General features: G+C 46.4%; 1 protein-coding gene across 3 annotated transcripts in view; it reads right to left on the bottom strand.

Moving 5' to 3' along the window:
• Positions 1 to 22,784, bottom strand: part of RARG (retinoic acid receptor gamma) — a 120,260-nt gene that overhangs the window by 31,109 nt on the left and 66,367 nt on the right. The window contains exon 1 of one of the 3 annotated variants that reach the window (XM_081898819.1): positions 16,384 to 16,737. The exons of the other annotated variants lie outside the window; for them this stretch is intronic. Within the exon in view, the coding sequence (XP_081754945.1) occupies positions 16,384 to 16,528 (145 nt within the window). The 5' untranslated portion in view covers positions 16,529 to 16,737. Of the gene's footprint in view, positions 1 to 16,383; positions 16,738 to 22,784 lie in introns of those variants that run through there. 3 annotated transcript variants of the gene reach the window in all.

Here is a 22,784-nt window from a genome sequence, read left to right as displayed (position 1 = left end):
TTGCTGGCCCCTGCTAATATACCTTAAACTAAATCAAAAGATAGAAACTTCTACTTTGCAGAGATAAATATTAACTCATGCTAAAGTCTGCAAATCCATCTCCTACTGGAGGGACCAATAAATGACTTGGCAACCATAAAGTGAAGTGATTCTGTTCCAAAGCAACTAACAGTCAAAGCAAGCTGTGGGGTTTCAGAGACCTCTTCTTCAAGCACACATGTTCAAAGGGGGGGGGGAATTAAACTAAAATATTATTCAAAATAAATTTAACTTGATAGGCTGTCTCTGCAACTCACTTATTTATTTCTTAAATATACTATTTAACATAATAAAAACTTCTAAGTGACTTACAATAAAAAGACACAATAGGGAAAATGCAAAAAAAATAATCAGTTAACGTTTCCTTAAAAACCGGATGAAAAGAAGATAAATACACAACTGTTTATCACAAATAAAACAGAGCAGCGCAAAAAACAAACAAAAAATTGAAGTGGCAGAGTCCAGGAAACTTGGTTATACAGTAAATGTTTTTTTTAATGCATTGGAAGGTTATTATTGCTTTCACCCCATATTCAGAGGATGGCTGCTATAATCGAGAATGCCCACTTCTACACTGTCACCAAGTGACACTCAGCTGGTCATTTTGCAATAGCTGCAGCTTCTGAACCATGTGTACAGTACATTAAAAAAGGTAAAGGACCCCTGACAGTTAGGTCCAATCGCAAAGGACTCTGGGGTTGCGGCTCTCATCTCGCTTTACTGGCCAAGGGAGCCGACGTTTGTCCACAGACAGTTTTTCCGGGTCATGTGGCCAGCATGAATAAGCCGCTTCTGGAGAAACCAGAGCAGCACATGGAAACGCCGTTTACCTTCCCGCCGGAGTGGTTCCTATTTATCTACTTGCACTTTGACATGCTTTCGAACTGCTAGGTGGGCAGGAGCTGGAACCAAACAACGGGAGCTCACCCCGTTGCGGGGATTCGAACTACCGACCTTCCGATCAGCAAGCTCTAGGCTCAGTGGTTTAGATCAGGGTTTCCCAACCCTGGGTCTCCAGCTGTTTTTGGACTACAACTCCCATCATCCCTAGCTAGCAGGACCGGTGGTCAGGGATGATGGGATTTGTAGTTCAAAAACAGCTGGAGACCCAAGGTTGGGAAACACTGGTTTAGATCACAGCGCCACCCACGTCCCTTGTGTACAGTACATTACAGTACCCTAACTGTCTGCACAGTTACTAAAGGTGCAAGAGAGCCCTGCCCTGTCATGCACCTACCCAACCTAGAACCCAGGGACCCACTGCTAGGCAAAGGAGATTGATGGGTTAGAAGGACAACCTGTTCTGAGGTGGTATAATAAGGCGTGTGGAGAAGACTGATCACTGTGAGCAAACTTGGCTTTCACGGAAGCTTGCCTGCTGCCACCAATCTTGTCATGAACGAAGCTCTAGAGAAGCATTCAAGGAACCCCAGGCGTTTGCTTCTGTGGACCAGAGAAGCAAGTGGGAAATGGCCTCCCACTGCCCCCACACCATCAGAACTGGGAAGGAGCAAAAAAAAGTCCCTTCCCTGTGCAGTTTTGCAGAGGATGTTTCAGAGCCAGAGTACAGACTTGTTTCCCTGGATTCCCCAATTGCATTTGACAGCTCCCACCTTGTTTGCCCAGAGTCACACAGCGTGAAGGAGCCCAGGGTGGCAAAGGGACCACAGCCAAGGCCACCCAGAGCTCCCTGCATGGCCGCCGGAAGCCAAGCTGTCAGGCTTTTTGAGGCATCGTTAAGCGAGATAAAGAGCGTGTTCTGCAACAGGTGGGAGCAGAGGGCAGGAAATAAATTCTGCAGCAGGACAGGGCTCTCCCGCCTCCATGAACGGGGGGAAGAGCAGGCCTGGCCATAAATCGCCCCCGTGCTGACAGGAATCTGATGCTCCAACAGAGGGAACAAACCCAAACACATTCCCAGAGGGCAGAAGGCCAGTGCACCTTCACGGAGGCGGAACAAGCAGCATGAAATATGGTGGCTGGCCCATGGGAGTGGACATCTGTCTCCAGTCCTTGTCCTCTGGGGAACAAATGAGAGCAGGAAATCCTAATACGCAGCCCAGCAGGAATACAAGAGGCAGCATATTAATCATGATTTCAAATACTTCCATAGTCAGCTGATTGCATAAAATGCCTCTCAAAGCTAGAATCATTCTTTGGTTCTTCATAATCAGGTGGTAGAATTTTGGGTCGTATCACTGCAGGGGCAGCCATGTTTTTTAAAAACATTACTCATTTAAAACACAGAGAGACATACACACAACCTCCAACCATGCAGTCAACTAGCACATTGGGGGGGGGGGGGAAACATTTAGCATACCCCTATGAAGGGGATTTCTTTTAGGGGGGGGGATGTTAAAAACTATTACCATCCCTTTGGCAGGAACTGGCAGTCTTAAGTGGCACAGTCCAGAATTCTGCCACCTTGTTCTTTATAATATGTGGGTCAGTTCCACGCTCCATTCATCTTCACAACCCTTTGAAGTCAGTAATAAAAATCACATTTTACAGGCAAGGAGTCCCAATTACAATTTCAAACATACAGTACTTGCAACAACAAAATAAAATAAAGCAAACCATCTAGATGCAAAGTAGACCTGTCTCTCCAAGTGTGTTTTACTAGGTCTTAATAAAAAAACCCATGGTTTATCTGCTCTGTGTTCTCTTATGGAATCACATGCATATTCTTGTACTGAAATATGGACTGGGCATGAAAACATGAGATGGACCATCTGCTCTGAAGCTGAGGGATTAGAAAGAGAAAGTTACCATATTCTAGAGGAGACTGGCTATAGCCACACCATACATTTAAAGTATGGTGGGCGCTTGGGTTGCAAATGTGATCCATGTGGGCACGTTCGCAACCTGCAGTGCTGCGTCTGTGCATGCGCGGGTCGCGATTTGGCACTTCTGTGCATGCGCAAAGCGCATTTTAATGCTTCTGCACATGCGCAAACGCCAAAACCCGAAAGTAACCCGTTCCGGTACTTCTGGGTTTGGTGCGGTGCGCAACTCAAAAATGCACAACCTGAAACGCGTCTGTAACCCGAGGTATGACTGTGCATCCAGTATACAGTGCTACCTCGGGTTAAGAACTTAATTTGTTCTGGAGGTCCATTCTTAACCTGAAACTGTTCTTAACCTGAGGTACCACTTTAGCTAATGGGGCCTCTCGCTCCTGCCGCGCCGCCACCACACGATTTCTGTTCTCATCCTGGATCAAAGTTCTTAAACCAAGGTACTATTTCTGGGTTAGCGGAGTCTGTAACCTGAAGCGTCTGTAACCCGAGGTACCACTGTACATCCTGGGAATTGTAGTTTCCCCCTCACACAGAGATACAATTCCCAGCACCCTTAGCAAACTCCAGGAGGTCTTCCCTGATCCTTTTGAATAGAGAGGCCAGGTTTTTAACTTGGGAGCCTTTTCTAATGTTGTTGGACTGGATAGCTCAGTTGGTTAGAGCGTGGTGCTGGTAATGCCAAGGTTGCAGGTTCAATCCCCATATGCGACAGCTACATATTCGTCCATTGCAGGGGGTTGGAGATCCTCAGGGTCCCTTTCAACTTTACAGTTCAATGACTCTTAACTCACACCAGCCTCCAATGGCCTGGAACTGTACTCCAACAACACTGCCTGCCTCTGTTCTACATGCAAGGCATGTGTCCTAAAGCTGAGCTACAACCCCTCTCCTACAGAGAGTCAGGTCTGGATTAAACTCTTGCACCAAACAACCTGGAGTGGAGGCTATGCTGTGTGCTAATTGTCTGGATTCTAGAATCCAGAATTCATCAGTGTAAAAACCAGCCCCACACAGACCTTTCTAGGAAGTTAGCAAGCAGAGGATGACGACAAAACAGCCAACTCCTGTTCTGGCCCCTCTTCCCAAAAGCAACCTCCGCCTCCCACCCTGGAGCTTGCCAAAGCAACTCTCCTCAAGGTCCAGGGACCCTGCTGAACAGGGTGAGCTATTATGGCACAGGGGCTGGGAGGAGGAGGCTCCCAGAAGATGAACTGAAGGCATCTTCCATCAGCCAGAGTGCCTTCCTGCCGACTCTAATTTCAGTCCATCCAATAATAATAATAATAATAATAATAATAATAATTATTATTATTATTATTATTATTTATTATTTATACCCTGCCCATCTGGCTGGGCTTCCCCAGCCACTCTGGGGGGCCTCCAACAAAATATTAAAATACAGTAATGCATCAAACATTAAAAGCTTCCCTAAATAGGGCTGCCTTCAGATGTCTTCTAAAAGTCTGGTAGTTGTTGTTCTCTTTGAAATCTGGTAGGAGGGCGTTCCACGGGGCAGGTGCCACTACCGAGAAGGCCCTGTGCCTGGTTTCCTGTAACTTGGCTTCTTTCAGTGAGGGAACTGCCAGAAGGCCCTCAGCACTGGACCTCAGTGTCAGAACGATGGGGGTGGAGACACTCCTTCAGATATACTGGACCGAGGCTGTTCAGGGCTTTAAAGGTCAGCACCAACACTTAGAATTGAGCTTGGAAACCCTATAAGTTACTGTGTTTTGGATCAAATGGAAGATTTGTACTATTTTGCATCAGTAACCTTTTACTGTTTCACCATAGCTGCTTTCCCTACAACTTATTCATTGATTCAAAGGCAGAGTGAAACCGAAAGCATCAACCCCAAATAGCTCTTGCTGGGTAGAGACTTCAACAGAGTGTCTCCTGCTGGGATTCATTACAAAATGCAAGTTATCCTCTTCCTTTCTTCCCAGGGTGTGTGTGTGTGTTCTTTTATCAGCTCACTGATGGCCAGTTTGCAGAGGAAGGGGTCTTGGTTACAGACAAGAATGTGAAGTTCTCTGGACACCAGTTTAGCAAGATTTGCCACCAGGAGGAAAATCCCCCCAAAAGCAAGCACACCAGTCTATTTATTTATTTACAGGATTAAATGGGGGGGGGGCCCTTTCCACACAGGCTCACAAGTCAATGTACACAATTATAAAGAAATCTAATGAAAACAGTTGTCAACAGGTGTGCAGCTAATAAAAAAATACTTAAAGGCAGCAATCAAACAACCTTCAAGTCTATAGCAGCTAAAAGGCAAAAAGGACTTAAAGCACAGTGGAGATTTATGGGCCAGTTTCACACCTTACGTCTGCAACCCGACTACTGCTCTCCCCACATGGCTGACTCCCCATATGGCACCAGTAAAGGTAAAGGTAAAGGGACCCTTGACCATTAGGTCCAGTTGTGGCCGACTCTGGGGTTGCGGCGCTCATCTCGCTTTATTGACCGAGGGTGCTGGTGTACAGCTTCTGGGTCATGTGGCCAGCATGACTAAGCAGATTCTGGCGAACCAGAGCAGAGCACGGAAACACCGTTTAGCTTCCCGCCGGAGTGGTAACTATTTATCTACTTGCACTTTGACGTCTGCTAGGTTGGCAGGAGCAGGGACCAAGCAACGGGAGCTTACCTCGTTGCAGGGATTCGAACCGCTGACCTTCTGATTGGCAAGTCCTAGGCTCTGTGATTTAACCCACAGCACCACCCACATCCCTTACGGCACCAGTACCATGTACAAATTTCACATCATGCCCACAGCAGAATTTTCCCATGTTGGAAGCAGTGACCTGATGCAAATATGGTGCTGGGGTGGAAAGGAATAATGCAATCCACAGCTATTTAGATGTTACTCTCTTGGCAGGAGGGGAACGAGCAAGACTGGATTACTGCAATGTGCTCTATGTGGGGCTTCCCTCCCACCTGATCCGGAAGCTGCAGTTAGCCGTGCAAAACGCTGCCACACGACTGCTGACGGCCTTGTCAGCATATAACACCTGTGCTGAGAGATCTGCCCTGGTTGCCAATTTGCTACCGGGTCAAGTTCAAAGTGTAATGAACTATGCGGCAAAGAATTCATTCCAAATGTGTCACAGCTGATAATTAATGTACAGCTCACCCAAGTTGGCATTTTTGAAACAGGGAAATTGAAACCCAGGGACGTCACATGCCCATGATCACACAGGACAATGGAAAGCGAGCTTGGGTGACAGTTGTGTGTGTATGTATGTTTCTGACTCACTTCAATCTGCTACAGCTCTTTGTTTAACAACTTTGCCCTACAGTTGTTGGGTTAATAAGGAAGTGCGAAGGGATGCACATGGAAGCAAGTCTTCACACTTTTGCTGACGGGAGCCTTGAGCTGTCAGAGAACAGCCTGGGGTTGTGGTAAACAGCTCCATAAAAGCATTGACCCACTGTGCAGTTGCTGTGAAAAAGGTGAGCTCCATGTTATGGAGTATTAGGAAACAGATAAAAAATAAAGCTGCCAGTTATTGTCATGCCTTTATACAAATCTATGGTGCAGCTGCACTTTTGATATACTATGGACAGTTCTTCTCAAAGAGGAACTGGAAATGGTACAAGTCAGGGCAATCAAAATGGACCTGGAACAGGTACAGTGGTACCTCAGGTTACAGACGCTTCAGGTTACAGACTCCGCTAACCCAGAAATAGTACCTCAGGTTAAGAACTTTGCTTCAGGATGAGAACAGAAATCGCGCAGCGGCAGTGGGAGGCCCCATTAGCTAAAGTGGTACCTCAGGTTAAGAACGGTTTCAGGTTAAAAACAGACCTCCAGAATTAAGTTATTATCCCGAGGTACCACTGTACAACGTTTGGGGCTTTTTAGTTTAGAAAAGGGCAATTTGGTTTCATAGGGCATGAAAGAGGTGTGCAAAATTAAGCATGGTGTGTGTATAACGTAGAGATACAGTTTTCTCCCTCTTTGATTATACTAAAGGAAACAAAGGAGAATGCTGGCAGATTCAGGACAGACAAAATGAAGTAACTTCTTCGCACATTAAAAAGCAAAAAAAGAAATTACACCAAGTACACCAAATTTTTCACAGGATACAAACAGTGATTTGTTTATACTATACGCCAAGTTCCCAGAAAGAAACTACATTTGTACTCCTTCTTTTCTTTCTTTCTTTCTTTCTTTCTTTCTTTCTTTCTTTCTTTCTAGTCACTTTCTTTCCGTTCTGGAAATTTTTTTGAACCCCTTCTATGTTGATTTCCACTATCTCTTTGCGGTTTCAATACTTTCCTTAAGTAGTAAGTGTTCTGTGTTCATTTATTAATCTCTGTTTTCCTGTATATCTGTGAAATTAATCTAAGCACAACCAAGTATTTTTTTTGGAACCATATTTTATCAGGTAGTTTTTGAAGCAATCCCATTCCTTTTTTGGGAACGGGAAAGGAAAGGGGGGAGAAAAAGCTATTGTGCTCCTATCATGCTTGTGGGAACCATCTGGTTGTCCACTGTGGAAAGAGACCGCAGGGCCTTTGGTGTGTGATGCTACCGTGTTCTTGACAGCAAGATCAAAAATCAAATAGGAAGTTCTTCAAGCCCGTGTGCAGACAGTGTGCTTTAGGGTCAATGAGAGAAGAAAAGAGCAAAACAAAACAAAATAATAATAAAGTAAGAACTCTTCCACCAGACTTCGAAAGGGTCCCCTATGACTTAACAACAGAGGTGAGGAATGCTCAGCATTCTGACCCAGTAAAATATCAGAGCTAGGAAGAATGCAGGCCTCCTATAGCAAGTGGCTATAGTTTAAAGCAGCCCATCCCACACTTGGGAAGTAACCCAGCAAGATCCTGGTTGTATTCCTACAGGAAAAATAGAACCCAGGAGTTCTAGGTCACATCCCCCCTTCCAGGTACACAAAGATCTCCAGATGATTACTCTTGTGCTAATCTCTGTCAGTGGCTGACTGCTCTTCTTCTGGCAGACCCTCTTAATTTTCAGCCCAGACTTCAGATCCCCAAAGCACTGGATCTTCCCAAAAGTCCCCTTCAGCTCATCCTTGTCTTTCTAGAATCCTTCTTGCACGACTCTGCCAATCAAGGTTCCAGATTCTGCGCCTTCAGCCCTAGCTGGGGAGGGTGAGGAGAGAGAGGGGTGATGCCCTGTTTGTACTCTAAGCATCAGAAACCACTGGCAAACTTTAACACAAGGCTCCTTCAAGGCTCTTGTCAGGCCAAGCTGTTATCAGGCCTGTCATTTCCTGGAGAGCATCACGTTTTAGCCCCAACTTATTCTTCTCTAAATAGCTTCTGTACACACCCAAATAACTGCCTGGAGCCACACAAAGGGGGGAAGAGGGGGGAAGAAGAGGAGGACTGCCTGTCTCCGGGTGTGTTTACAAACCATCCAGTATCCACAGCAGGGCTCAGCTACCAACAGATGCCTAAATGGTGAAAGAAGGGAGATGTGTGCAGAGATACAGAACCTGACAAGCCAGATTCAAAGGGGATAGGAGATATCTGAGCCTCTGCATCTGCAGGGGACAGGAGCAGCAATGTGAAGGAAGAAGCTGTGACTGCCCCCATCAGGCTGCCCTCCCGTGCAACGTAAACAAAATCACCCTCCTGCACTCCTGTAACCATTGTGCCCTACTTCCTGGCATTCACATGGACACTTGTGTGCTTCACTTGCAAAGCATTCATGGAGTTTTGCAAATCTGTTGTGGCTTTAGAGTAGCTACAGCAATGTTTTCGACATGTGTTTGGGTTTGTTTTCTAAATGCACAATACACTCCCTTGTCTAACCCAGGTTGTTTCCGCCTAGCTCAGCAAGGTGTGCCAACTCCTCTCCATACTACAAGAGGCAGCGGGGCACAGTGAGGCAGCCAACTAGACACAGCCTTTGAGTGCCCTCAGAAACCAGGCACAGGTCAGGAGCAATGGTAGGAAATGTTCGATGACAAACCTCACAAGAGTCCTGATGGATCAGGCAAGAGACCTGTCTTGTCCAGCATTCTGTTCCCACAGTGGCTAACCAGAGGCTTATTATGGGAAGAAAACAAGAAGGAAGCCCCAAGCAGAAATCATTGCTCACTGTTGTTTGTCAGCTACTGATATTCAGAGGAAATGCCTAGCTACTGTGGCTAGTAGAATAGTGGTAGGCTTGTCCTCTGTGAAATGGGGGTGAATCTATTTATTTCTTTAAAATATTTGAATACCACTATTCATTTCTTTTTTAAAAAAAGCAGTTTGCAACAAATATGCATATAGAGAATTTTTTTAAAAAATTGAAAACTTAAAACTAGAGATCAACTAACCATTACTGTAATGTACTGTACACGAGGGACGCGGGTGGCGCTGTGGGTTAAACCACAGAGCCTAGGACTTGCCGATCAGAAGGTTGGCGGTTCAAATCCCCACGTCTGGGTGAGCTCCCGTTGCTCGGTCCCAGCTCCTGCCAACCTAGCAGTTCGAAAGCACGTCATAGTGCAAGTAGATAAATAGGTATCACTCCAGCGGGAAGGTAAACATTGTTTCCGTGTGCTGCTCTGGTTCGCCAGAAGCGGCTTAGTCATGCTGGCCACATGACCCAGAAGCTGTGCGCTGGCTCTCTCGGCCAATAAAACGAGATGAGCGCCGCAACCCCAGAGTCGGTCACGACTGGACCTAATGGTCAGGGGTCCCTTGACCTTTACTTTAACCATTACAGACAGGTATTTTCTTAACTGCCTGAATATGTTTGGTGGTTTTCAGTAGATGCTTGAAAATTGAAACAGGAGACGGCATCTGAATCTCTATTGGCAGAGTATTCAGGGGACTACCATCCACCTCCAAAGGGGAATATCACTCACTAGGGCCAGATTCCCCCTCTCAGCGCCAAGCTTCCCCCTCTCAATCTCCACTACTAGACTGATGCATGCAGATCCAGGATGGCGAATAGACCCGTGGACTCATAATCTGCGTTTCCTTCCCCTGCCTCTCTTTTCGGATGGAAAGGAAGATCTCTGCACAACAGAGGTTTCAATTATTTACTCAGAATACATGGTGCAAAAAAAATGCATGACTGTATAAATAAAAAAACTCTCACCCAACTCGTGTATATAAAAATGGAAATGAAAACTGTACAAAAATGCAACCAGCTTATACAATACAAAAACCGGATTGCTCAGATTCTATCAGACAAGGCCATTAGGATGTTCCTCATAGTATTACCGGATAGGACAAAGCAGCTGAAGTCACACCACAAAAGTGGCACCTGCATATTCACAAACGTATACTGCACAATAAAATGTAAATGCGTAATAAATGCTGGTACTTTCTGGTGACGGCTGGAAGAATGAGAGGAATGGTCTGAACAAGTGAGGAATGGGGAGCTGAGCAGAGCTCAAGTTCAGGTTCTGCAAAGGAGTTTAGTTCCCCCACCCCCAACCCTGTTAAGAGGCATTTGCCTTGAAACAAGCTGGAACTCCTCCGAGCTTTGTGAAGAAACCATCACATAAAATACTCACTTTTCAGCTGGATTCCTTTCGACGCTTTGGAACAGCACATGTTTAGATCTTTTAAGCTAACTATGAAAGCTAGAATTTAAAAATGAAAGGAAAAAAGCTTTGTTCTTCTGGGACAAAGAAGCAGAGCAGAGAAAAGAGAGAGAGAGAGAGAGAGAGAGAGAGAAGGAGAGAGAGAGGAAGGAAGGAAGGAAGGAAGGAAGGAAGGAAGGAAGGAAGGAAGGAAGGAAGGAAGGAAGGTGAATTTTCAGGAACAGGGACAGAGCAAAGAATTAACCCAGGGGCTCTGTGGATAGCACAATGTTGCGAATCTCCAATCACACGATCACTAGACCCAATATTTCCTTGTACTCACACCAGGTGACTTTTAACACAGGCTCTGGGTAATGGGTAAGGGAACCTGTGTCCCTCCAAATGGGGTTCAGCTTCTAAGTCCAATCATTATTGACTACAGTATTGGCTGTGTTGTCTGGTGTGGATGAGCGATGGGACTCCAATCACATCTGGAGGGTCACAGCTTCCGCACACTCTTTTAGGTTTTCCATGCGTCGCTAGAAGATTCCTTTTTTTTAAAAAAAAGCCCAAAAGAAGCTACCAGAGTTTAAGCCTTTAAAGCTCTGGAATTTTACTTATATATTGAAATTGGATTTCTTTAAAAAGAAAAAAAATAGAATGTTTTAGATTACTGTATGATATATATTGTTATGATGGCACAGGCTAAACATGAAATTGGTGGGGAGGAATCTCAAAATTTATTATTCTGGAAATTATTATTCCATGCACGGAGGCCAAAGAATTAGAAATATAGCTGGTGTAGTTGTGTTAACACCACTGATAGCTGCTCCCACGCATGAGGCCTAGGAATGAAGGTTATAGTGAGAGGGACAAAGCATGCATGCCCACATCTGCTCAACCTGGTGCCATCCAGATGTTTGGGATGACAACTCAAATCAGACCACAACCAGCCCAGCACCAGGCTGAAGAAGGGCTATGCCAGAGAATCTGAGTTAAGAAACAAAAGCAGCCTCGTCCAAAACTCTCCTCCCGCAGGGCACTCGTCCATAGGGTAGGGCAGCTTTTACACAGGCATGCCTATCCTGGGTGGGATTCAGAAAAGGAGAGCTGCTTTTTGTGCATACAGACACAGGCACTAACAAACCACACACACATGTACGCTAATGGACTGCCTGGATGGATGTCCTTTCCTAAAGCAACTTTTGCGGCATGCAGGTGAACAAGACCTTGTTCTATCCAAGCCAAAGTAAGCATGGTTTATTCCAAAGCAGGGGCCCTCCTTATGGTTCATGTTTTTTAAAACACAGCATGCCAAGTTTGCAATCCTGAGTGTTGCTCTGAGCAGTTCTGGGTCCTTTTATCTGTTGATGAATCTCTTACAAATCAATTCACTGCTAAGCAGCCAGCGAGGAAGCGAGCGAAGGGACGGGACAGAATCTGGAGCAGCCTCTTACAGATGCCATCAGCAGAGCACTTTTAGCTCCACAAGTCTGGGAGACATTCACCACCACCACCATCCCCCACTACTCCTCTTTTGTTTCATCAGCCAGGAAGGCCACCAACCCTCAGACCAACCCCTGCACAAAGCCAGTGGTCCATCTACACTGGCCAACTCAGGGTCCCTGCTGTTCCTGCCCTTCCTTGCCCCCCTCCCTGCTTAATCCGGCTGGAGGAGTAGGGGTTGTTGGAGGGCTTTAAAAGCCTAAATTGCTGAAATTGAGGAAATTCCTGCCCTCGCCTTGCCGGAGCTTCAAACAAGCCATTTATAACCAGCCGTAAACTGTTTGCAGCTGGGACACTACACAAGCCATTTGTCTCAGCAGCAGCATTCCTGATGGCAGAGAGCTTGTCCCATACCTCTTACACACCATAATATACACACATCCCACGGAGTGCTCACATATCCTACACTCATCATAGCCACATGCCTCTCCTGCCAACATGATGCCCACCATGGTCACCGCACTTGCATACTTGTACACACACAGGCAATACCAATGCACTTTCAAGGCATCACATGTTTATGTAAACAAACATTGTGCTGATCAAACACTTGCAATTTTGCCTATAACACTCAAATACGCTGCGCATGCACATATCCCGCCACATTTCCACACACACATCACACTTAAAACCTAAATAACTCTAAGCTTCTTGTGAGCGTTTGCATCCAGGACTACTAAAGTCTTGGCTTGCTTCTTTCATTTTGCAATGAAAGCAGGGATTCTCAAGCTGCTGAATTCCTCACCCACTAGAAATGTCTGTGCTTGCGCCCAGAATTGTGGAGAATATTCAAGGTCCTGTGTCTACTTTTCTAGCAATGTTTACGGTCTCTAAAATGAATATGGTGTCCAGGGTCACTAGTCTAATTCAATAGCCAGTGGGCCCGTGATCCAGACCTCCCACACAAGATCAGTTTGGTGGATGAGCCTTATTATCTATCTCCACCACTGCTTGCCAGAAAGAAAAGAAAAAAATCAGGCCATGACTCCGGGTAGATGTGACAAGGCCAGGTTCTAACCTCTGCTCAGCCACGAAGTTTGCTGAGTAGTTTTGAGCCTGCCATGCTCTTCTTTCAGACTAACCTACAACTCAAGTGCTATTGCGGAGAGAAGCAATACTTGCTATGAAACTCTAGTAGTTATATATGTATGAAAAATAACACAATTTGCTGCTGTTGCGAGGGCCTTTATCCCTAATGCCAGACTAGAGTTTCATTCACCAGTATTACATAACTTTTATGTCATCTAGAGATTCAGATTTCATAGGGAGTTAAGCTGGCTAAGGCTGGATGGCATGTCATTGGTGGCACAGCGACTCAGGAGAGGCCACTCCATAGATACAGAAACTCACATGTCCTCCTATGTCATATTTCCATAACAGTTGCGCAACCAAGGCCTAGTTTTCAAAGCAATTGTGGGTAGCCACGTATCCCTGTAGGTGCTGAGACATGAGGAAGACTTGCAAGAAAGTTCAACGAAGTTACTGGTCCGCGATTTTATTTTTACCAATTTATCTGACACACAGACCTTTTGTTAGGTATTTGCGGCACATCAAGGCGAACCGCCCTGAGATCTTATGAGGAAGGGCGGTATATAAATCTAATAAATAAAATAAAAATCAACGCAGAACAGGGTTGGAAAACCTGTGGCCATTCAAATGTTGCTGGACTACAATCTTTGATCATTGGCCATGCTGGCTGGAGTTGACAGGTGCTGAAGTCCAGTAACATCTGGATGGTCACATGTACTGTATGTATCAGGCCTGGGGAACCTGTGGTCCCCAGATGTTCCTAGCCCCAGTCAGCATAGCCAATGGGTCAAGGGGTGATGGGAGTCATGTTCCAGCAACACCTGAAGGACCGTAGGTTCCCCACTCCTGGTATGCATGTAGAGCCCAACTGTGGCTTCCAACACTCACAGAAGCAGTTGCCCCTTTCCTCTGGATAGACACTTTTTTGTGCCAGGTGGTGGAGGATCACTGATGCCAAGGCAGATAAACCATAAAACAGAGATGTGTCACCACAAAAATCAAGCAAAGTTAAAAACTTGGTGCAGAGGGGATGCCTCAACCCTCTCTCAGTTTTGCAGCTACTTCTGCAATAAGGAGGGAAGTGCTGGTTGACACGAGCATACACCAGCAAATGGTCTCTTCCCCTGCATTCCCTGTACCCAAATAATAAAAGATGGCATGGTGCCACTCAAAAAGTCAAACATCAGCAAAGCCTTTCCCTTTTTTCTGGGCTTCTGCTGGATATTAGGATGACTCTTAGGGTGCTCCTGTGATGAGGGCTTGTTATGTCCCCCCTCTGTACAATAACGCTTTATCTGATCTTTTAATTGCGTTGAGATGTTTTCATTGTACGCTCCTCTGTATTGTGCCCTGTCCTGGGATCAGGGGATGATGGGCAGATGAAAAGCACTACTAACAACTAAGCCAACAAAACAAACAAACTGGCCCATCCTTACCTTTCCTGCATCACCACCAAGTATCCTCTTCACTCTTTCCTTTGTCAGCTCCTGACCCTTCCTGCCCTCCTAAAAGTACACTTCTTAGCCCTCCAGAAAGAAAGAAAGAAAGAAAGAAAGAAAGAAAGAAAGAAAGAAAGAAAGAAAGAAAGAAAGAAAGAAAGAGGGAGGGAGAGACCAGATCAGTTCCAGAGCCCCAAAAAGTTCCTGGCACTCCATGGGTACTAAGCACTTATTTAAGCAGCAGTAGTCACTAGAACTGCAAGTTCTAGTGGGAAATGAAGCCCTGTGGGCTGTTATAACCTGTAAAGAGTTATATCTGTAAAGAGAGTGGTGCCAATATATTTGTCAAGCCTATCTCGAAACTATAGCCTATAGAATCCCAAATTCTAGATGGCATGGGTTACTTCACGGTGATGAAAAGGCACTCTTGTCCTTGCCCAGGGAAACTTCTCCCTTTATCATTTAACATGTTTCTGAGTTGAAGCTTGATCTTAAAACCTGAGCCCTGACTCGAATTCAGCTTCAGAATCCACCCTCTGTAATAAAAAATCCCTCCGTTTCCTTGGAATGGCTATTGTTGAGTTTTTATTAAACAGCACAGTAGTAAGCATTCCTTATTTCCACAGTGTTTTACAGTCCTCACACAAAGAAGGGTGCTGCTTCTGGTTGTGTCTCTGCAACCTTCTGCAAGCGCTCCCACAGTTCAATTATAGACCTAGGCAGGAAGCGACGCGTTTCGATTTCCAGGCGCCGGCGAAAGAGTTAAAGTGCCACATTTCTTGAGAGCGCTTTGGCAGCCAGGCTGGGGTGGGGCCGCTCCAAACGAAACCGCTTTGAAAGCGAGCTCCCCTCGGGTAAGGAGGGGGGCGGGCGGGAGAAAGGGGAGCGGAGCTTAACCCTGCATCCTCCCCAGGTGCCCTTAAAGGTGATGAGGAGATGTCTTTGCACCACACCGTGTGTGTGTGTGTGTGTAAAAATATCAAAGGATTGTTCTTCTGGAAGTTGTAAACACTGGTGCTGGGTGCCAAAAAGCGGGGAAGGAAGGGAGGGAGGGAAGCGATTTGGCAGCTGCTCAAAGAGAAAAGGGAACGCAGGACCCGCTGGGGACACCCTTGGGTGTTTGACAGATCTCGCAAACAGCCCCCCCCCCAAGCCTCCGCTTCTACTTCCAGATTTCCAGATTCCAATAGTGTCTACCGTCTAGTCTGTGTACCAAAATAAGGACGCAACATTGCCTAACTAAAGGATTCTATTTGCACGGCGTGGTAGACTACAGCCAAATCCCCCCCTTACTTTAAATCGAGGAAAGATAACAAAAGTAAAAAATTAAACCCCCGCTGCCAGGCTTTGTGAAGGATGAACGCCCCCCCCCCCCGCCTTCTAGGCATCGTCTCCCAAAAGAAAGTCTTCCTTCCTTTCTGCCGTTCCTGATTTACTCCACATCCCCTCCACACCCAGGTCGCCAAGAAACTTCAAAGTTCCCCCCTCATCTGGTGTTCATAATCCGCGTTTCCACATCAAGACAAAAGAGCCACGAACGAGAGGGATTCCCCGTTTCCATGTAACCGAGACACAGTAGATCGCTGCCCAGATTACAGAAGGAGGGGGCTGCAAACGTCCCAGAGCTTAAGTCACGCGGCAGCCCCCCTCTTTTTTTGCAGAGGAAGCGGGGAGACCCATAAAATTTCGGATCCCGACCCGCTCTCTGCTCCCCCACGCCTCTTTCGCGGCGCAAGAGTTCCGAAGCAGGAAAAGAAAAAGTTGGAAAATTGGAACGCGAAGCAACCAATCAGGTCCGACGGCAAGCCGAACAGCGCCCTCTAGGAAGATGCCCACCCGGATCCACTCGCGCCCAACGCCCACGCGCGGTTATTAAAAAGAAACAAAACAAAACAAAACAAAAGCCCTGCCCCCAACCCGTGTCAACACTCGCTGGACGCGGAACCCGATTCATTCTTTTGCATGCGCGTGGCACCCCAGGGACGCACCCTCCCCAAAGGAGCCACCCCACCCCACCCCAGACCAAAACAAAACCCCCAACCAACACCAGCACGAGCTCGGATCACCTACATTGCAAGCTGGCTGGCTGGGACCACCCGAAGGGATCCAAGCCCACGAAACACGGGCTTGACTTCCGCAGCATGCACGGGCTCCGGTTGGTAACATCGTAGAGTTGCCGCGGGGTGACGGCGAACGCCTCCATGCAGTCGTACATCTCCGGAAACAATCCGTTTGGCGTGGAAGCGGGCGGCGGATCAGACAAGGAATGGTGGTGGGGATGAGGATGATAATGGTGCGTTTGTGATTATGATGATCCTGGAAGAGTTGGAGATGTTCCGCGCCTCCCACAGCAGACGCGCAGGGGGCTTGGCTTGGCTGCGCCCCCACATGCAAAGCTTCTCGGCTGCACGCGCGCAGGGCGCACGCCGCGAGCGAAGCTGCTCACTGGGAAGCGCAGGCGCTGCGATCGGTTTCGCTGCCTTTGCTTCAAGGGCTATTACCTTGGGGGCGAAAGCGGCTAAGGACTTCCAAGCTCGTGGGTGGGGCTTGGAGCCGAAAAGGGGTGGGCCATGTGGGAGGGACACACACACATACACACAAAATCTGACTACAGTATACGCAGCAGCCACACGGACGCAACAACGCTCCGAGGAAGACCTAGGAAACGCGCGCAGACACGGATTCGGCAGGCACGCAAGAAGAAAATAATAAGGGTCACAGTCCATGCAGGACTATCCATTTGCACTGTTCTTTTCCAGGGACACTCGCGATGACAGGAAGAAGGGGTGGGGGTTGGAACAACTGCCAAAAAGCTCTCAAAAGTTTCGCAAAGGGGCAAGCCGATTATTCATATTTACTGGGAAGTCTGTTCTGAGAAATGTGCAGCTTCTGCCTAAAGCGTGTGGTTCACACAATCACTGCTCTTGCAAAACTACACAGCCATATCCGCCATCCTTGATATTGCTGGTTGAAATCCTCATTTCACCTATACAGTGGTACCTCAGGTTACATACGCTTCAGGTTACAGACTCTGCTAACCCAGAAATAGTGCTTCAGGTTAAGAACTTTGCTTTAGGATGAGAACAGAAATCGTGTTCCGGCAGCACGGCAGCAGCAGGAGGCCCCATTAGCTAAAGTGGTGCTTCAGGTTAAGAACAGTTTCAGGTTAAGAACGGACCTCTGGAACGAATTAAGTACTTAACCTGAGGTACCACTGTATAAGCCAACACTGAAAAGAGAGGTCGTTTTTTCCACTTTTTCCACTTTTTGCCATTATCGTTTTTGCCACTTTTTCAAGACTATGGCAAGGTCCTCAAAAGGTGTATTACGAAAACGGCTAATGCAACTGAAGTGAGCTGGTGTCAACACAGGATGTGTTCTCACAAGGTCTCCTGGGCATACCCAGGAGTACTTGGGGGGGTGCATCTCCCCCCCCCATCAAGTAACTAAATAAAAATACTTAACTGACCAGTTGCAGATAACTCGGTTCTGGCTCCCCACCACATAAAGCCTGCCCACCTAAGAGAAATCCTGACTACGCCCATGCAAGGCCTCTTAATATTAATTAGTTATTACAGTTTTCCCCATCACATCAATTCCTCCATAGTCGAGTTAAAGAATGGAAAGTATTTATTTTATTTATTAAATGTGTCAGTCGCTTTGCCCAGGGCAACCCAAAGTGACGTCCAACTAAACAAATAGACAATAACCCCCACATAGATATATTAAAACCAAGAGGAAATACATTCAAAACATCCCTTTCCCACTTCTAAATGGCCACAGATAGTCAAAGGCCTGGTTTTGCCTGGTGCCTCAAGATATACAATGATGGCAGCAGGCGAGCCTCCCAAGAAGAGTGTTCCACTAACAGGGAGCCACCACAAAAAAGGCCCGTTCTCGTGCAGATACCCTCTGGACTTCTAGTAGAGGGGGGCCCCAAAGAATGGTCCCCCATGATGAGCACAGGTGTTCTGTTCCCTACCTGCTCTGCCTCATGTCTATATATATGGGTGGAATGGGCACTGGGTTTGGAATTACATCATCAAACAATGATTGATAATTCGTACTAATGAATTCAAAGACAAGGGGTGAGATATTGAGAATCCACCCTAGCGTGCATTTTGTGTGTGTACAATTCAGGATATTTAAAGAACTGCTGGTTCATAACTCAGGTTAGTAAGCGAAGGTTTGCACAGTGTTTCCGCATGGGCATGAAGCCCCTTCACACAAGCCGCAATTAAATCAGAAAGGCTCTAATTAACCATAGCTTTCCATTTCCTCTTAACTAGGAAAATATGGTGAGTAGCTGCAAACAAGCTACCATGTTATAAACCAATGAAGCTGGTTACCCGTTTTAGAACCAGTCATGATGTTAAACTAACTTTAAACTCTGTTTTAATTTCCCAGCTTATCCTGAAGCTAGTAATCATAGTTTTCCAGTTCAGACAACACGGGAAACTGCAAATAATTAGAGACTTCTTGGTTTAACTGTGGCCCACATCTGCAGGCAAATGGCTTGTGCATACTATAGCCTAAAAGGCAAGACAAAAAAAATTCCTTCCAGTAGCACCTTAAAGACCAACTAAGTTAGTTCTTGGTATGAGCTTTCGTGTGCATGCACACTTCTTCAGAAGTGTGCATGCACACGAAAGCTCATACCAAGAACTAACTTAGTTGGTCTTTAAGGTGCTACTGGAAGGAATTTTTTTTGTTTTGACTATGGCAGACCAACACGGCTACCTATCTGTAACTAAAAGGCAAGATCACCCAAACATGGCCACGGAGTGATGTAAACACCCATTTATTTTTATCGATGATTTTTAATCTGTATCAGTGAGTACAAAATCAGTACATGGTGGTTAATTTGAATTTAATTAAGGAAACTAGAGGGTTCATAGAGTAAATATCTGGGACCTGTGCATATATATTCACACTGCAGAACAAATTCAAACCTTGGTTGTCGAACGCAATTCGTTCCGGAAGCCCGTTCGGCTTCCGAAAATGTTCAACAACCGAGGCGCGGATTGTGATTGGTTGCAAGATCTTCTTGCACTCAAGCGGAAGCTGTGTCAGATGTTTGACTTCAAAAACAGGAGCACTTTCTTCCGGGTTTTCAGTGTTCGGGAGCCGAAACATTTGTCAACGGAGCCATTTGAGAAGCGAGGTTTGACTGTACAAACTTTCTCTTCCAGTGCTCAGTTCTATGGTCTCTCACTTTTTCTCTTTCTCTCCCACACTTTCAGACCTTGATTTCAGCAACTTCATAGTGGTGCAGTAAATCTGGGTAGAGCTGTGAGTTGGGCACGTGGTGAACTGCACAACTGCTTTAAACACAACGTAAAAAGCCACCCCAGATCTGCTCAGCCCAGGAGGCTGGCCTGCTACTAGTTTGGTTATGTCAAGGATGCCGGAGTTGGATGTGCAGAAATCAGCAGGTAAAACCCGTTCACAGCATGGAAATAAAAATTATCACCTGTTAATTCCTGTAGATCAAACTACTGCTGTTCAAAAGCTGGCGACCTAACTGGCTACCTGGGGGTTGCTCTTACTTGTCACAGGTGGCTTCAAACAAAATATCCTGCTGTCTTTGTAAAGTTAGAGGAGTATTATTGAGCCAAATTTTATTGCAGGGATGAGGAACAACCAGCCCATAGTGCCTTTGGATCCAGGCTACAGCCTCTCCTCTCCAACTCTGCCCCCTCCACTGCAATAAAGGTTTTTTTTTTGGGGGGGGGAGTTCCCATTGATGTCAATGGAAGCTTCCCCCTGCCAAAAAAGCCAAATTGCCATGTGTGGAGAAGGAGAGAATTGGGGGGAGGGTGTCACAGATAGGGAGGCAAGGGTTAACATTCTACTCCCCACACAATGTGACCCCCTCCAAATCATACATGGTAATTAGGCTTAGAGAAAAAGCTTCCATTGACATGGCAGTTCTTGACTATAGAAGCCTTTCTCCAGGCAAAATGAAACAAATCAACAGAATAATATTTTTATACTAGGACCGCAGGTATACCTAGGGACCCTTGCACCTTTCGCAGAGTTGTATTGGCACCCACCACCATGTCCAAGAGCTTTAAAATAAAATAAAATCTGGAACTCTGGAGCTTTCCCCACAAAAACCTGTTTTTTAAAGCCAATGTGCAACAAATAGCAATCCAGGTTTTCTGCGGATTGCTGTTTGCTCCGATTCAGCTTTAAAGAGTGTGTGGACATGGACCTTTAAAGCACAGACCATGCCTAGAAAATGTGGACAAGCCCCTCGTTTGAATAGCTTTCAGTCTTGCTGAAATAAGGTCCGGGCAAGTTGCAAAAGCTCGCACAGGAAGCAGTGATGGTCACCAACTTAAAAAGGTAAAGGGACCCCTGACCATTAGGTCTAGTCGTGACCGACTCTGGGGATGCGGCGCTCATCTCGCTTTACTGCCCCAGGGAGCCGGCATATAGCTTCTGGGTCATGTGGCCAGCATGACTAAGCCGCTTCTGGCAAACCAGAGCAGTGCACAGAAACACCGTTTACCTTCCTGCCAAAGTGGTACCTACTTACACTTTGACGTGCTTTCGAACTGCTAGGTTGGAAGGAGCAAGGACCGAGCAACGGGAGCTCACACCGTCGCAGGGATTCCAACTGCCAACATTCTGATCGGCAAGTCCTAGGCTCTGTGGTTTAACCCACAGCGCCACCCGTGTCCCATGGATGGAGGATAGAGGGGCATTTGAGAGTGTGCAGAAACTAGCTCACTGTACAAATGAAAAATTTACATTTGTGGGTTTGCCCACCACTGGCATGTGGAAGGCTGCCCACAAGAGAATGCTTCCCTCAGGCCAGAACAAGTCCCCGCTCCCCAATCTATTTTTCCTTTCTTTCAAGGAACAGGAACGTGGGTGTCTTCTGTCTTAGTCAGTCATTAGGACTTATGTGGAACTCCCCCCCCCCCCCACGGAGCAGAATCCTCTTTTTATCCAGCAGCTGCGTTCATGGCAGTGCCAGAGACCATGGCTCATAACATGCTCTGATAACAAACAGCCAGCCTGCACAGCCAGAATGTCAGTGGCTTCCCTTTGGAAATTCAGCTCACCTCCTTCCAGAGACGAACAGCTAGCAAAAGTATGGGGCACTGCACTGTCGAAACACCTGACTCACAAACGGAGACTCTTTACGGGCTCATCAAAAACAGAGCACTTTTGTTCAACACGGTGTTAAGATTTTCTCCTATGTCAGCTTGACTGCACAGCCCACTAAATCCCTGAAAACCAGATCGACTCAACTTTTCAGACCCCCCAAGTGTCCCTATTTTCCAGGGAGAATCCCGGATTTACAGAAGCTGTTCGGGTTTCTGATTTGATCCTGGAATGTTCTGCTTTTCCGTAAAGGTAAAGGACCCCTGACAGTTAAGTCCAGCCGCGAACGACTCTGGGGTTGCAGCGCTCATCTCACTTAGGACGTCCCTATTTTCATTAGAGCAATGTTGCGGGGTATGGAGTTATGTGACCCCCAAGCTAAGGAGATAACTAACTACATAACCTTTGCAAGACATCCGAAGGCACAGGGAAGTTTTTAAAACAAGTTTTTTAAAGTTTAGGTTTTTATATATGTTGGAAGCCACCTACAGTGGCTGGGGCACCCCAGTCAGATGGGCAGGGTAAAAATAATAAAGAAGTAGTTGTAGTAGTAGTAGTAGTAGTAGTAGTAGTAGTAGTTGTGATGTCCCTATTTTCATTGGAGAAATGTTGGAGAGTATGCCTTTTTCTTCTTAATGCAATAGTTGTGGGTTTGCACTCACAGTAGTCTCCCAGTTTCTCCCTCCCCTCATTTTATTTGTGTTTGTTACACTCTCATTTCTCACTGCATTTTTTACCTGCTTGCCAATAACATTCTGTATGAAAAATGGCAATATTATTATTATTATTATTATTATTATTATTATTATTAGTGCCGGCCAGCCTTTCAATAGAACGAAAACAGGTGAAGTTATGCCAACTTCTTCTTCACTCTGACAATGGCTGAGATGCTCCAAAAATGACATAGTGGTAAAATAATAATAATGATGATGATGATGATGATGATGATGATGATGATGACATGGTGCCTGGCTTCTCCCCAACAGATGGAATGTCCTTTTCTCTCCCCCTCTCTTTCGCACACACACTCACACCGCACAAAATACTCTTTTAAAAAAACCCTCCTCTCTGCCCTGTCCCCAGCTTCCATTTAGCAAGCCAACACAAACACACTTGCTAGCTGAGTTGGAGATGGCCTACTTTTTGAACCCCCCTTTTTTTTAGCCCTGGCTCAGCTATCCCCATCTCCCCCCCCCCCCAACTGGCCCTCCGCCCCACCAGCAGCTGAGCCAAACTTAATTCCTGCCCCCTCACCTGCTGGGGGCAAAGCAACATTAGCTTTTCTTGCTGGTTAAACCGGGCTTCCCCCTCGTGAGCTAGGCCCGGCTCCCTCTCCACTGGTTGGGCTAGGC

This window comes from Podarcis melisellensis (assembly GCF_964234715.1).
Source record: "Podarcis melisellensis genome assembly, chromosome: 2".
Lineage (NCBI taxonomy): Eukaryota > Metazoa > Chordata > Lepidosauria > Squamata > Lacertidae > Podarcis > Podarcis melisellensis.
This window is presented reverse-complemented; position numbering and strand designations above follow the sequence as displayed.